This window comes from Thunnus albacares, chromosome 18, assembly GCF_914725855.1.
Source record: "Thunnus albacares chromosome 18, fThuAlb1.1, whole genome shotgun sequence".
Lineage (NCBI taxonomy): Eukaryota > Metazoa > Chordata > Actinopteri > Scombriformes > Scombridae > Thunnus > Thunnus albacares.
In genome coordinates, this window is record NC_058123.1 from 28,273,508 (window position 1) to 28,290,295 (window position 16,788).

General features: G+C 41.1%; 2 protein-coding genes across 3 annotated transcripts; both read left to right on the forward strand.

The window, feature by feature from the left end:
- Positions 1-2,800: 2,800 nt before the first annotated feature.
- LOC122968442 (protein SET-like) lies at positions 2,801-10,755 on the forward strand. Its single transcript, XM_044333665.1, has 8 exons — positions 2,801-3,029; positions 4,840-4,897; positions 4,980-5,122; positions 5,347-5,450; positions 5,541-5,654; positions 5,849-6,019; positions 6,921-7,055; positions 7,687-10,755. Exons 1-8 carry the CDS (start codon positions 2,960-2,962, stop codon positions 7,705-7,707), a joined length of 816 nt encoding a protein of 271 aa, XP_044189600.1. The 5' UTR covers positions 2,801-2,959; the 3' UTR covers positions 7,708-10,755.
- Positions 10,756-11,357: 602 nt separating this feature from the next.
- Positions 11,358-16,784, forward strand: dync2i2 (dynein 2 intermediate chain 2). 2 transcript variants are annotated; one of them, XM_044334083.1, is made up of 10 exons: positions 11,358-11,608; positions 11,884-12,197; positions 13,272-13,532; positions 13,628-13,737; positions 13,845-14,002; positions 14,239-14,348; positions 14,505-14,678; positions 15,663-15,898; positions 16,003-16,160; positions 16,450-16,784. In XM_044334083.1, the coding sequence occupies exons 2-10, from the start codon at positions 12,120-12,122 to the stop codon at positions 16,686-16,688; spliced, it is 1,524 nt and encodes a 507-aa protein (XP_044190018.1). In that variant the 5' UTR covers positions 11,358-11,608; positions 11,884-12,119; the 3' UTR covers positions 16,689-16,784. The 2 variants fall into 2 exon arrangements, with proteins under 2 accessions (XP_044190018.1, XP_044190017.1); XM_044334082.1 differs by having other exon boundaries at positions 11,358-12,197.
- The last annotated feature ends 4 nt before the right edge of the window (positions 16,785-16,788 follow it).

The window sequence follows — 16,788 nt, forward strand, 5'->3', positions numbered from 1 at the left end:
GCTAGATTAACATAATCTTCTCTTTAAATAACATTCATTTCTGTTAATGTGTTATGTAAAGACCACCCCTTCGTCTTTCTGTTGTAGTTATGAGTATACATAAATAAAGTTTTAAAAATGAACTAGAATTGAAACTTCTGTCAGAGCCATTAATTGGTTTTTTAACATAATCTGTTGCTGCAGTCTGTGGTGGCTGACAGAGACTCCTTTTCACATGTGAAAAGTTACTTGTCCAGCTGCCTGTCATTTCGCCAAGACACACACACTCAGAGTGGGTGGTGATGGAAATTGTGTCTAATTCTTGTTGTACCTTGGGCATGTCATGTAAATAAAAAGTGTGCTCTCATCTTTTTCTCCATGAGGTTACAGTACTGGCAGAGTCTCTGCACTTTATGTAAACATGGTTTTGAGTGTTGTCCTGTTTCTATGAACAGCTAAGAAGAAAAACGACTGGGTTAAAAAAAAACCAACAAGAAACCGAATAACAGTACAACAATAACAGTTGAGTTGAGCTAAAGGTTAAATAGAGTTAAATAGAGTAGAAATAAAGGTAAACTACACAACATATCAGCACGCTGTCACAAGGTTTCACCAGGAATACCAGCCGCCCACCAACTTGACTTTGTTGGTGATTTAAGTGTTCTCAGCTTTTTATTTTGATTTGTACCAGTAGCATGTGAACACTACACAGCCTACTGTGGCTAATGAAGACACCAGTGAAAGTTCTGAATATGCAGCTCACTTTCTCCTTGTAATAGGATATGGCTATGATGTAATATAGTTATACTTAAAAGTTTGTTAGTCTCAACATTTCAAACATCAGTTAAATATGAAAGGCTAGAAAAAACAAAACAAAACATGTGATGCTGCCTTGCTGCCAGTTAATCTACTTACACTACAGGGAATAGAGTCAGTATTACAATAGAGCTGGTTCTGTTGAAGAATGAAAACTGACTAGCCCTGACTAGAAAAAACAGTGTGTTTTGCTATTGTATCAGATAATACAGCATCAAATCAAGTCCAGCTTAGTGTAAAAGTAAAAAACATATCATGAGTTCAAAAAAAATCTGTAAATGTATAAATCATGAATGTGAACCCAAAGCTGTAAGCAAGAAAAATGATTCCTGAGGCTTGCTAGAGAGAACCAGTGAGCAACAGTAAAAGACACCCATACATGGGTGTGGTAAAGGGGAGGGTTTGGATTTTGCATAGACTGGAGGCTTGAATACGACAGGAAAAATGTTGCAGTGTTGGCCGCACACTGTGTATTTGATTTGGTATTGTTTGGCCAGCGATTATACTTTGTAATAATGATCTTGACATTTCAATTGACTGTATATGGACACTGCAGTTTGCCACAACCCATACAGAATCAGAATCATCTTTACTGGCCAGGTATCTTTACACATACAGGGAGATTGACTAATGTTTAGTAGCTCTCAGTGTACCCACACAAAATAATGATATTTGGTAAAAAAAAAAAATGACATGCTACTTTACATACACATAGTAGGTATCATGTGTCAGCTTTACATTTATATTAACAGCTAGTTTCCTAAAATAAATACAGAAATGCTATGTGATACTGTAGCATGGTCATATAGCTTGTAATTAAGTGCAATGGGAACAGTTTTGACCCATTTGGATCTTTTGGAAATTCTTCATTCAACAAGAACAATGAATAATTACATTAATTCTGAACAGGAAAATGTTAAATTGAAGAAAAGGGATAAATGTATGGAAATTGTTTGAAAATGTGACTATGCTTGCAAATTATTTTTTTGTAAGTATAACACTTAGTTTACTGAATATGTAGTTGTCCTGGATGGACAAGCAAAGTACAGAACCAGTAGTGATGTGTGAGTCATGAACGAATCGTTTGAAAAGAAAGACTCTTTTTACTGAGTGACAAGTCTTTGTCTCCACTAACTTGTTCACTGCCCCCTCCTACTTGCTAGCTAGCTAGTGGGAACTATGAAGACAACTGTAATGTAACTGTATTTGTGGAGATGTATCAAGTGAATTACTGTATTAACCTAGACCTGTGAGAAAAGCAACCACTCTGGCATTTGTTTCAACTCAGTACTCGCTCTCCCAGCTCAGAGCTGAAGGTCTGACTCAGCACAAATCACTCACCCACAAGTTCTTTGCCACCGTCAGCTGTCCATGAAGTTTAATTTGTCCTTTTTAAGTAATGTACTACTACTTGATTCTGATTGATCAATCATGAAATTCAACAGTCTGCAATTTCTGATTAGCAGACTCACTGCATTAGAATTGAGTACATATATATCCGCATGAGTGAAGTAATTCAGGCCTCCCCAGTGACCACGAATTAACCACCCATGGGGTCCCAAAGGTCTCCATAGCATCACCACACATATACACCTTCACTCCTTCCATCATAGATAACACAAAACCTGAACAACTCTGCCTTTCAAAAGTGCAAAAAGTATGATGGGTAGAGGTGAAAATGAGAGGAGGGTGAAAAGTTTGAACCATCAGACACCTCTATTCAAATCACCAACATTCTCCAAGAGAAATATTTCATGAGATGTATTTATTTGAACTAGTCAGGGCCCGGGTTGCAGGCTGTAATCAGTGGAGGAGTGTTAGATTCTCCGGGCTTTGGGTGACTAACTCGGTGACTCGAATGACTCGAAAACTCGATTCTCTTTAGTGAGTGAAAAGAGTCGAACCTGCCGTCTCTAATAACTAGCGCGCTGAAGAGGAGTTTAATGTCCTGCCTGTTGTGTCGCACTCCAGCCAGCTGGCGGCAGCAGAGCACCATAAATGTGTTCACCGACCGAGCGCCGCCGAGGGAAACATCAGTCCTCCTCATCGTGGGCTCCGAGAAACACGCACTCTGTAAGGTGGAAGAAACTTTTATCCTCCAGAGAAGAGTTAGAAACCACCCGGGATATACATCTGGTCTAAAGACTCACGGCAAACGATAACCATGTCGGCTTCATCGGCGAAAGTCAGCAGAAAGGAGAATTCAAATCACGACGGAGCGGACGAGACCTCCGGTAACGTGAAGGAATGGCGGTTATCCCGCACAACGCCATTTTCATTTGTTTTTCGTCATTTTGTTATTTTCAGTGGACTGCTGAGTTCAAATGATACATGTGTGTATGGAGTTTAATTTAGCCTTGTAGGACTGTACAGTGATGTAGCATGCTAGCATGTGCTAACTGTTTAGTCAACGTGAGTGGTTAACATTAGCTACATTAGCTTACACTAGCTAGTAGTTCACATGAAGGAGGCCGGTTTTTGTGCTGCACAGCCTGCATTTTGCGTGATTGTTGTTCATTCAGCCACATGTGGGAGGTTTGTTTTTGAGTGGTATTGATGAAAACGCGTGCAGCTGAGCGTTTCCTTTACAACACGTTTGTGTCCGGAGCTTCCTAAACGGTTGTTTTCGACATTAGTAGCTGACGTTAGTGCAACATTGACTGTATTCAGAGTCCCAGCAGCCAGGAGAGGCCGAGCACTGATAACTCGAATAATGATAATAACTTTAATAACCATGCGTGCTAGCTTGGCTTTAGTGTGCGAGTTAGTAGCTGGACAAAATGTAAACAACCACTTTTTATTCGCTCATACAGTTGAAGCATCGCTATTTGGTGGCATTACGAATGTTAATGTGTGTTTATAATGCGTAAATAAGCTCTGGAGGACCTCGGAGTGTGTAATTATCAGCGTGAAGCGGACAGCGTCTCATTCAAACCAGGCCGCCTTTAGCAGCAACAGGAAGCTCCAGACTGCAGGAGGCAGAGGGTCTGTCTGCCTGGATCCACCACACACACACACACAAACACACACTATTAAACACACCGTGTGTACTGTGGAGAAATGACCGAGAAAAGAGTTCGTCTGCAATCGCTAAAATGTACGTTAAACATTGTGATGAATTACTTGGGGGATCGTTTAACCTTTAAAGGGTGATGTTTTTGCAAAGTTAAGTTTTGGTTGTTTAAATGTGTCCCGAATTGCTGATGGATGCCTGACGTCTGTACCGACATTGACAGTTTTAAAAAAAATCTGATAATGAGAAATGTGATTATAGTCATTAAAAAAGTCAGTTTATTTATCATGCTTCAGAAGACGGCAGCAAAACTTTTTTTCTGTGCTCGTTTTGAAATAGATTCATTGCACATGATTGCATTTTGTGAGTGCATTTCATGTCAAGAAATTGTAAACATGACTTCAAAATAGATGAAAGCAAGATAGTGTTGAAAACCAAGACAAGATTAATAAAACATATTCAATGTTTAAAATAAGCAGAACTTGAGTAGAAGCAAGTAAATGAAGTGCTGCTGTTAATCCTTCAGTACTACTGACTTTCGTTTTCCCTCGCAGCAACTATAAACTGTATTAGTCAGAAGACATTTAATTCCATTCATCACACTTGCAGTGAAAAATGTGGTATTCACATAAATAAACAGCAGCTGCGTCATTAATCATATGATTAAACATGTCTGTGTGAGGCTGAGATTAGTTTTTCTGACAATGGTTGGATGAGAGTGTGGTGGACAGTGTATATTTGCTTTGTGAGCCACACCTTAATAGTTGCTGCAAGAGAACGGATGAAGGAAAGGTCACAATTCCTGTTAATAATATAAGGATGTCCAGGATGCAACAAGCATCAATTAAATTCATGTGGTTTTTTGCATACCTTTGTTCTGTCACATTATTTATTATTTTTAATCAGAATCCCTCAGCCTTAGATTACAGTAACCTCAGTTACCTAGTAACTTGAGTCAGCCATATTTGTTATTGGTGGCAGGAGTATGCGGCGTTCGTTCCAAGATCCCTAAGTTTCTTTTTCCTTTTCAGAAAAAGAGCAACAGGAAGCAATCGAACACATTGATGAAGTACAGAATGAAATTGACAGGTGAGTTTGGTCTTTTTAAGCTATGGTAAATGTGTGTATGTGTGGAGAAAGTTTTCTTACTCGTGTGTTTTTGCCTCCTCAGACTGAATGAACAGGCAAGTGAAGAAATTTTAAAAGTAGAGCAGAAGTACAACAAATTACGCCAGCCATTCTTTCAGAAGCGATCAGAACTCATAGCCAAAATCCCCAACTTCTGGGTCACAACATTCGTCAACCATCCACAAGGTAAGTTACTGTTTTGTTGTTGTTATGTCTGCATGTGCATGACTCTGTAAAGAACAAACTTTGCTTATAACACAAATGATCATCAGTGGAGTAAAGAGTAATTGTCTTGTTGTATTTACTGCTTTTAAATGTGACATTATTTGTACATGTTGACATTGGACACAGAGAAGTGTGGGATCAGCAGCTAACAGTCTTGTGCTTGTGTTTTGCACGGCGACATGTAGTTTCAGCTCTTCTGGGGGAGGAAGACGAGGAAGCACTTCATTACTTGTCGAGGGTGGAGGTCACCGAGTTCGAGGATATCAAGTCAGGATATAGAATAGATTTTGTGAGTAGTCATGTCCACTTTGTCGTCGTACATTCTTAACGGCCGTACGCTGATGGAAATTGACTCAGATGTCCTTTTTTTTTTTTCCAGTATTTTGATGAGAATCCGTACTTTGAGAACAAAGCCCTCTCCAAAGAGTTTAATGTAAATGAGAGCGGAGATCCAGTTTCCAAATCGACTGAAATCAAATGGAAAGCTGGAAAGGTTGGTTTGTTTTTTTTTTTCTTTGGGTTGTATGTTGGTTTGATGAAAGATTTACTGACGTATTTAATACTACAACACATTAATGTAAGGAGTGAGAAAACTTTTTACTGCCTCTCTCTCATCTCCCCGTTGGGTTTTCTTCTTGTTTCTGTTTGCTTACACTTCTTTTTCTCTGAACACGTTTTCCTCCTCAGGACCTGACAAAGCGCACAGGCCAGACGCCAAACAAAGCCGGGAAGAAAAGGCAGCATGAGGAGCCAGAGAGCTTCTTCACCTGGTTTACTGACCACTCGGATGCAGGAGCTGACGAGCTGGGAGAAGTGATCAAAGACGACATCTGGCCCAACCCGCTGCAGTACTACCTGGTAGGATGATCACTTTCACCTCGCTCTCCTTTTAGTCTTAACTTCACTCTGAGCTGGCCACACACTGGCCCTCCAATCACACTTCTGACACACACTTACATTTTTTTAATGTTGTTTTTAAGTTCACATGAAAGTTGCTTCATTGTCATGGCGATGGTTCATCAGTTACCATGCAACCTTTATTATTGTTATATGTTAGGACAGTGATATAAACACTGATTGAGACAGAGAATTTCCTCAATATATTGAAGTAACATTGGTTGACAATGTCGAAACAACCAACCACATCACAGGAACAAAGCTGTTTCCAACCAATCACATGGCGGTACTTTATGAACCGGCAGCTCACATCCCAAAGTAGGCACAGCAGGGTTGGTTGAGTTTGCTAAATTCCTTGTGATGTTGTATTAAGGTCAGAAAGATAGACAGGAATGAGGAGCTCTCTCTGAGGAAGCTTTCATGTTGTATTATATTGAGAAGTGTTCCTAATGTTTCATCCACTCATAAACATACATGACTCCAGTTACACCACCAGCACCCACTACGACCTCAGTAATAAACATCAAGTAGAATTATCACCATTCTGACAATGTCAACAAAATCTGAAAGTGTATGCGCTTGGTAAAAGTATAATTTATGGCAGAGCTGTTGTATAGGATAGCATTAATAAAGTGTTTGGTGAGTCTATGTATCAATGTAGATATATGTTGGCTGAAGTAACAAGAGCTTGCAGCACAGAAATGCCAAAACATTGAAGTGTGATGTCATTTAGAAACAGAACCTCCATAACATAGTCTACCAGAGAAGAACCGACCAGCATCTTGGTCACAATGTTTTCTTCTACTGTCACTTTACACTCAAGAAACCAGTACCAGGTGGTTAATGTCTAAATGTTACCAAGGTCCCCGACATGGAGGACGAGGAAGGTGACGGTGATGACGACGACGATGAAGAGGAGGGTCTGGAAGATATTGACGAGGGGGAGGAAGAAGAAGGTGAAGATGAAGATGAGGATGGTGATGGAGAAGATGGAGAGGTAAGGACAGAGCTGATCACAAAGCAACTTTCTTGCCATTCTCTGTAGTGTTGAACTAGTGACTGTAATCAGTGACAACTTGAGCCTGACCGATATATCGATCGGCCGATATTATTGGCCGATATTTGACTACCGCAGATATATCAGTATCGGCATATATGTTGTCTGATATGTGCATATTTATATAAATATATAAAATTAGTTATATAGGCAGCATTTTATGTATATTTGATCCTTTTTCTTAACTCAAGTTTAATACATACGCACATGTTTTTTATTTGAAGTGCACTGATGTCATTTTATACAATAAAGTTTATTGTTACACTGTAAATATTCTGTCTCCATGACATATCTTTGTCACAAGTGTTTGATAACAACATTTTAGGGATCATTGCAAAAAACATGCATTATATTCTGTGTATATATATATATATAAGATTGTTGACCGTTATATTGATATCAGAATTTTTTTACTTTCTAATATCGGTATTGGCCTCATAAATTCAGTATGGGTCAGGCCCTAATGAAAACATTCTGTCCAATAGAAGACTTCGACATTTCAATGGTAACTCAAAGGACTTCTGAAACGTTTTCTTGGAACAATCAGTGAAATCTTTATTTTTTCTTTCAGGATGATGGTGAGGACGATTAAACGTTTCAGCCAACATCTTTTCCCAGTCCTCCCTTCGTGATCATCCTACAACCCATGGGAGCAAAATATTTTGTTTGTTTTGGGGAGGGGGATTTTGTAAAAAAAAAAACAAAAACAAAACTTTTTTTTTTTTCCCTGTGTGTCGTCAGCCTGTCCGTCCTCTTCCTCTGCAGCCACAGCCTGTCCATAATGCCATGTCTCAAGACCAGCTCCATACAGTTGTATGCAAAAGTTTGGGCACCCCTTGACAAATAACATATTTGTTTGTTTGTTTGTTTTTTTTTTTTTTAGTTTTTTAATTGAAAAGATGTAAACACAGGCTCTCTAGGATATGGAACTTAAAACAGTATTTTCAGCAAACATTAATGCATAGTTACTTTTTATGTCATGAATTGAACAAAAATAAATATAGCTGCAAATGGCAATTCATGGGTCCAAAGCTTTTTGTGCTCAACAGGAGGAAGCAGCTCAATCAGCCCAAATGAAAGCAGGTTTCAGGCTGCACAAACATGAGTAAAGTGTCCTCAGCTAGTTTGATTCTGTTTGAAGGAGGAGTGAGACCAATCACACACTTGTTTCATCATCACAAAGCCTGCAGTATTTCAAGAATTGCACACTCAAAGTTCCACTATTTGTCCTCCCTTCATCCGATGTGAATGAATCTTTGTGTGAGTGTGTTCAGGAGCTAGTGCAGGATGTCTCCAGTGAGTTTAGTCAGGATTGCTCAAAGGCATCTTGAGTTATGAGCAAATATGTGATAGGCCACGCCCACTTGCACCAATCAATATGGTGCTTCAGATTTTGGTTAATAATTGTCTTCAGAGCGTGCACCCTAATTTTGGTGAGGTTCTGTGCACCGGGTTTTCAGATAGACATTTGTGGCGCCCCCTATGGGTCAGGCTCCAAATGCTTTGCTAGACCTGTTCCCAATGACAGACTGTTATTTACCAACATTTATGATGATTGGACAAATGGTTAATGAGTTATGACCAATATTCTCTAAGCCCCGCCACTTGCAAAGATATTTTGGTTGATGGCGGCCATGTTTTTGGACCAGTCTGTCTCATCTGTAATAGAAATGTGTATCTCAGTCCCCTGAGCTGATATACCTAAACCGTTTGCGTCTCTTGAGGTAGTCCACGTGGATTTCGAGGTATGTTTAGGATCATCATCCTGTTGTAGAAGCCGTCCTCTTTTCAGCTTCAGCATTTTTTTTTTTTTTTCTTTTTTTACAGTCGGTTGGATTTTTGCCTCCAGAATTTGCTGGCATTTAGTGGAATCCATTCCTCCCTGGACCTGTGCAGTGTTTCCTGCACCTCTGGCTGCAACACAACCCTGAAGCATGATAGATCCACCCCCATGCTTAACAGTTGGCAAGATTTTCTTTTCATGAAATGCTGCTCCTGTTTTTCTCTAAACATACCTTTGCTGACTGTGGCCAAAGAATTCTTTTTTTAACTTCATCGGTCTGCAGAACTTGTTTCCAAAACACGTCAGGCTTCTGTAGATGTTCCTTTTCATACTTTTCTGACGTTGGATTTTATGATGAGGACACAGGTAAGGTTTTCTTCTACTGACTCCTCCATGAAGGTCTTGTTTGTGCACCGAGCATCGCTGCACGGTGGAACAGTGCACCGCCGCTCCTGTGTCTGCTAAATCTTGCTGCAGGATTTTTGCAGTCAAATGGGGGTTTTGATTTTCTGACCAGTACATGAGCAGTCCTCTCTGAGAGTTTTCTTGGTCTTCCAGATCTCATCTTGATCTCCACAGTTGCCCTAAACTACCATCTCTTAATTACATTTCACACTGTGGAAACTGCAAGCTGACAACACTGTGCTGTCTTGTAGCCTTCCTCTGTATTGTGGATGTCAATATCTTTCATTACAGTCTCACACAGCTGTTTAGAGGAAGTCCTGGTTGCTGAGTGTTCACACAAGACTTGATGAGTCAGAGTATTTGTAAAGCTCTGACATTGGCATCAGCTGACATTTCCTAATGACAATTGTTGACATGCCTCAGGCCTAACCAGCTGATCAAGATCTGAGACCTTGTAAAAAGAATCAGATACTTCAGAACTCTTAAGGTGCCCAAACTTATACATGTCAGTTTTTTTATTTTTTTTTTTAAATAACTTTTGTTCAATTTATGAGATAAAAACTAACTATGCATTCATGTTTGCTGATGACGTTGTGTTTTTCTCCATATCCTAGAGAGACTATTTACATCTTTTAAATGGAAAAAAAAGACCAAAATATGTTATTTGTCAAGGGGTGCCCAAACTTTTGCATACAACTGTACACAGCAGGTCTACATCGGGTGCAGTGGGGGTGTCGGTGGCTCTCTGGAAGTCTCACCTGTCATTGTTTATCTACATCTCCCAAAGACATGCAAAAGAATAAAAAAAATTTGTAGCATTCTGCACGTCATCCTACGTAGATTTAAAATACGTACAATAGCAATTTCTATGTAAGATATGAAGTTACAGTTTCTGTTGAAGTTGTGAGTTCAATAAAAAATAAGCCATGGTGCAGTGATAACTTAATCATAGCATCCTTAGCCACTTTTATATATATAAATGTATATTATAATATATCCAGTGGTTGGGGGGTACTAAGGCTTATTAGAAGTTGCATTTTCCTTTGTGACTTATTGTAGAAATGGAACTGATTGAAAGCACCAGCTTGTTCCTTTCAACTGTTGTAAATGTTTTTGGGATATTCATGTATCTTGGTAAGACAGTGGTTAATTGTACACAGTTTAATGGGGAGGGTGTGGTAGGGCAGCGGGGGTTGACACCGACTCTGGAGTTCTGTTAAATAAATTTTCATTATGTTGTTTTTCAGGCACCCACAACAAAGTTTGAAATGTACATTTTTTTATAAAAAAAACAGCCTAAAAATCTAATTTTGAGCTTGGCTTAACATTTTGAGATGGGAGAGAGGAGGAGGAAAAAAAGATCTCTGTAGAATCTCCTGTTCCACTGGAAACCTGTTCACATTAAATTAAGTGTACCAGTTGCTTTGTTACAATAAATAAATGTATACATGATGTTTGGAGTAGTTTGATCGTATTTGGGTATTTTCTAATTTGGCGCTATAGTTTTTCTTTTCACATGCTGATCACTTCTGTGTCCGTCCAGAGGTTAGCTGGTTACACACCTGAAATGTCACACAGTGAACTTAATCATATAACTAAAAGATAAATGATAAAACAGACAGGTATTTTATTTGTTCAGACAGTTAAAAATGACCCTGTGCAGTGTGTCAATTGTCTTTGTTGACATGTATGTGCCTTTCTCATTGGGGTCCAAACAACAGCAATTACATGGCTCACTAAGATGATACACAGTGGCTCTTAGTGTATGTTGATAGGATAGTAACAGGCTCTACAGGTGAATGTTACATTATGGAAGTAGCTCATCTTTCTGCACAACATAGTAGAGGATTTGGGGAAATGATTCCTGCTATCACAGAGCTTATTGTCAGTAAACTACCCTCTACCTGCAGCAGTGACTCTGTATCTCTGTTAACCTAAAAAAACAACCTCTTTAATCTTCTACAAATGAACATTTGTCATGTAGTTCTCCCACCAATAGGTGTCAGACATCTCTCACATGAAGTGACACTTGGAGAAAAGTGTTTGGCTGCCACCATCCCGACCAGGCCTTTCCTGCTTTTACATTGTGTTTGAGAGACAATCCTGGATGTAATAAGATCTTATAATACATCCACAGAGACAGTAGAGAAAATTCAAAAATAGTGTCAGCAGAGAACAGCTCAACTACAGCAAACACATTACCGCAGTAACCACCATTTGACCTCTGCGCTCCGGCAAGGACTAAAAAAACGGAGAGCAATGACAGAATAATACTGTTTGAGAAAACTGACTAGAATAAAACGTGGTAAATATCCCAATAATTCTAGAGACATACAGAGCATAGGACATTTAGTACGGTTTAAACGCCAGTTTGTGCATGTTAGAGTTTAATACTGAGGAGAGACGGACGGGCCTCTACAGGAAGTACAGATGCGTCCATCATATACAGTATGACAGCATATTAGCTACAACTTGAACATATGGGGGAGACAGATATTTATGTGTTATTAACTTTAAATAGTTGTTTCATATAAATACTGTACAGCAGCGGCTTCACATTAAAACACAATTTTTTTTTAGAGAGCTAGGATTTCAAACCTGGAATAAAGCGGAAACGGAAGTAAACGCGGGATTTCTCTCTTGTTTCTGGGTATCCTCTCTCCGTAACCAAGGTAACGTCCGCTTTGTAGAAAATGGCTCCTGCAGTGAAAAACAGCTAACATCACAAAAACATACCAAAAGCCATCGTCTCAGTTAGTTTAGGTGGATAATGTTAACCTTTCTCCCTTTTGCCCGGGTAAACCAGACTCATTAGCATGTTTACTGACGAAGCTCTGGACTCAGTCAGTGTTCCCTCACTGTGGAGGAAGTCTCAGCAGTCCACGCAGGAGTCGGTATGTATGAGCAACACTCCCAAAGTGCTTTGTTAACGTGACTGACAATATACTTGTTGTTATAGCTACCGAATATTTCATACAGTTCAGAAACAACATTGTCCTATGGTAACGTTAGTTAGCCCGAAAGAAGCTAACATTTGTTTACACGCTGTTACATTCAGGTGTTCCTCAGAAGTGTAAATTAGCTAACCACAGGAGATGCGCTCAGAGATGGAGCTAACGTTATTGTATCGTGGGATGTATTAAAGGACAGGTTCACATTTTTTCAAGTGGGTCTTAAAACAACAGTCAGGTGTCCATATGAACAGTGAAAGAGGTTTTCCTCACTGTAATGATCCCTCCTGTTCATACTGACTATTAAAAATCCCCTTCAAATGTGTTTTCAGTGTAAGTGATGGAGGCCAAAATCCACAGTGTGTCCTCATTTAAAAGTTGATGAGTCTTCATCAGTCAGTCATCAGAGTTAATCATATCAAGTGGATATCTGACACATTTACAGTCTTTTTAGCATCAAATTCCCTCTTTGGGTTTCTTCAGACAGTGTTTCCCTGTTGAGCTGCAGTGGAAGTATAGTAACAAAAAGAGGAACTTTGGCACTAAAAAGACTGTAACATTGAAAGATATCTACTTGATTTGACTCATTTGGACGCTGAAGCTTCATATCAGCTTCAGATAAACTTTTGAATACATTTTTGCACAGAAGGAGGACTGTGGTCACCCATCACATTACTCTTATGATCAATATGAACAGGAGGAATGATTACAACATGAAAAACATGTTTCAATGTTAATACGAGCACCTGACTATTGTTTTAAGACAAACTTGAAAAATACCAAGTAGCTTTACACTGCAGGAGAACAACCTGTAGCTTGCTAAAGAATGACAAAATAATTAGTGTCAGCTTGAAAACCAGTACAAGGTAAACGGCCATTAATTGTTACAACGTCAGCTGTTAGCTTCTAAACTAACTGCTTTGACAGAAAACAAAAAGCTACCAAACACTGTTGCTGTGTCTTGTATTTTTAGACTTGAATATAATACATGTGGGATGCAACTTATTTGTATTTCAGAGAGGCTGTCAGACCAGGGCGGTTCACAGCACTGAGGCAGAGGTCCAGACTGTGTCCACCACCAGCAGCTGTACTCAGACGGAGCCACAGGACCAGGCCACAGAGCAGCTCCTCCAACAACACCACGATGAGCCAGAACCACCCGGCCTCAAGGACTTCCTGCAGCGGGTTGAGGACGCCGTCATCAGAGAGTTGGTGAGAAACGCCAGGAGTCATGCCTTCGACTGGTTCCAGGTGAACTGGGAGGATCATAGTCAACTGGTAAGCAGGATCAACAAATTAAACATACTGTAAGAAGCGGAGGTGTTTGTCTGTTATATATTATATAACGTTAGACTGCTCTGTTATGTTTGCAGGTTTCATGCCTCCATCGCCTTCAACATCCCAGCGCACAAGAGAGAGATCTTCATGTAACCAGCGTGTCCTGGAGTTGTACAGGTTCAGTTATCGCCTGCGCTTATGGTCGGTATGTTGGTGGCTCACTTCTCTGTTTGAGTAGCTTTCCTGTAGTCATCATGCGCTCGGTGTAGTTCACACGAGATAAAAAAAAAACCGTGTGTTTTGGCTCAACAGGATAGATGACGGTGACTGGAGCACTGACAAGTCGTATGTTTGCACGTGGAACCTGGACCGTCGAGGCCTGAACCCCAAACAAGCTGATCTGGTCATAGATGTTCCCACCGCAGTCACCGCTCTGTGCTGTCACCCCAAACAGCCCGCCCTCATCGCAGGTACGCCACCGGTCTGCGGCCTCACGTCACGGAGCCGATAACAGCCTGTTTCTGGATGCTTTCAACGTATTTACATTGAGATTTATATATATTATGGATGGTGCATTTGGTGGGAATGGATTTGATCTTGCTTGTTATCTGCTGCTGGACCTGTTGTGATTGAATTGTTCATCACATGTATTTAAATACCACATCGTGTGTGTGTGTGTGTGTGTGTGTGTGTGCTGTGGCTGCAGGGGGTCTGTACAGTGGAGAGGTGGTGCTCTGGGATACTAGTCGGACTCAGGACCCTGTGCTGGCCCAGACTGGGATGTCTGCAGACAGCCACAGAGAGCCTGTTTATCAGGTGAGTGCACACAATCTGCCCGTCCATCTTTCCACTGATGCTCTATTATCCAATCAGCATGCTCCACTACTGATATCCCAATCGGTAGAACTGCAATGATTAGTCAATTAATTAATTAGTGTGTGTGTGTGTGTGTGTGTGTGTGTGTGTGTGTAGGTTGCCTGGGTGCCCCTGCAGAAGAGAGGAGAGTTTGGGGTGCTGAGTGCCAGCTCAGGGGGAAGGGTGCTGCTGTGGACGGTGGACTCGGACCAGGGCAGGCTCGTCCTGAATGCAGCCTACGCTTTGGTGCGACAGCAGGTTCCACACAGCAGCAGCAGCAGCAGCTACAAGGTGAGGCTCAGGATGACAGAACGCTGACACATTGTGGAATTCATCCAGTGTCAGTGTGGAAAAGATGAAGCTTATAATATCTACAGAACTCTCCAGGGAGTGATCGGGCACTAATCCACATAGTTTACTGAAATGAAGCTTCAAGGAACAAAAGGCCAGTAAATTAGGCAGAGTATGATGGCACAGTTTCAGAGACGGTAATATACTGGATGCTAGCAGCATGGAGATGTCGCTCTGTCCTTTGATCCAGACTGAAATATCTAAACAATGAATGGATTGTCCAGAGCTGCAATGATTAGTCGATCCACAGAAAATTAATCACCAACTATTTTGATAACTGATGAAACGTTTTGAGCGATTTTCTTTTTAAAGAAATAAATGACAAAATTCTCTGATTCCAGCTTGTTAAATGTGAATATTTTCTGGTCTCTTTAGTCGTCTATGACACTAAACTGAATATCTTTGGCTTGTGGATTGTTGGTCATGTTGGGTTTTGGGAAAGAGTGACCAACATGTTTCACCATTTTATGGACAAAACAACTAATCGATTAATCAAGCAAATAATCTACAGATTTATGCAGAATGAAAATAAACGTTAGTTGCAGCATCAGTGTAGACATTCAGGTGTGGTTCTTCCTGACAGTTGTATATTCACTGTCTTTATTACGGCTACTTCACACCTGTGTGTGTTCAGTTGGATGGAGGGTCATTCTGCTCGTACACACAGGTCACTTACTGTCGCAGTGAACAGTGAGGGAATAAAGATGGTTGTTCTTTGATAAATGCATCCTAAAAATTTGATAGCGCCTGAAGAGTTGACATTTTACACAACAAAGCACAGATATGATTGATTGAAGATTAAGTAGGTAAACCCCAAAAAACCCAAACAAGTACATTTTCTATAATCTTCAAATGGTTCCTAAACTGCTCCTTTGTGTTGACTGGAGGTACAAAGTGACACTTGTAGGTTTGTGTTGCTTGTAGGCTCGAGGCAGCAGCACCGTGGGCGTCACTTCTCTGGCTCTGTCTCCCTGGGACTCTGACACCTTCCTGGTGGGCTCTGAGGGCGGCCTGCTGCTCAGATGCTCCTTCTCCTCCCAAACGCCAGCCGCGGTAGTGTCCTCTGAAGGCCAGAGTGTGACACTGAGAGCCCCGGCCGTCTTCTCATTCAGACCTCTCAGCGGCCCTGTCCACTCCATACACTGCTCACCTTTCCACAGGTGAAGACTCAGCCCACTGTGACCCCAAACATGTGATCAATCCAGATGTGATCAGCAGCTATGTGAGGTGTGATGACTCAGCACTGATGTCGTTCTGTTTACAGGAACCTGTTTGTGAGTGCAGGGACTGACGGCGTGGCCCACCTCCACTCTCTGCTGCAGGCCAACCCGCTGCTGTCTCTCAGGGTCTCAGACTCCTACATCTTCCAGGTGCAGTGGTCTCCAACCAGACCGCTGCTTTTTGCTGCAGCCACTGGACAAGGTACAGCATCAAAACTGGATTTACACATGTCCCAAATCAGATTCTGATCAGGAGGTAGATCTGGGCCCCATTTCTCAAGACCATCTTAAAGCTAAGATGATCTTAATGCCATTCTATTGTAAGCAGATCAGAGCTTAGATCAGTCTTGATTTTGGGAAAAGGGTCACTAAATTGCAGTCGCTAGGGGTCAGGACGTCGATGTGTCCATCACTCACAGCATTTCCAACATCTCATGTAAATAGAGCAGCACTTGTGGGCGTCAGACAGATGTGTTTGTCTCTCTCTTTAGGTGAGGTGCAGATATTCGACCTAGGCCACAGGTCCCTGAGGCCAGCAGCCACCATCGACCAGGGAGGGGCCGGCCAGGCTGCAACGTGTTTGTCCTTCAACTGTCAGAACCCTCATCTGCTGGCAGTGGGGAGAACAGATGGGACAGTTGGCATCTGGCAGCTGAGCACCTATTTGACGGAGCAGAGCCCCAGAGAGAGCAGCCAGCTGGAGCAGATAGCCAATCAAGTGGCAGAATGAGACATATTACCATGGACTACAGCATTGGACTGTTTTGTAAAAAAAAAAAATCTTAGAGATTGTTTGATATTTATTGTGGAAGTGAAATAAAAACAGTAGA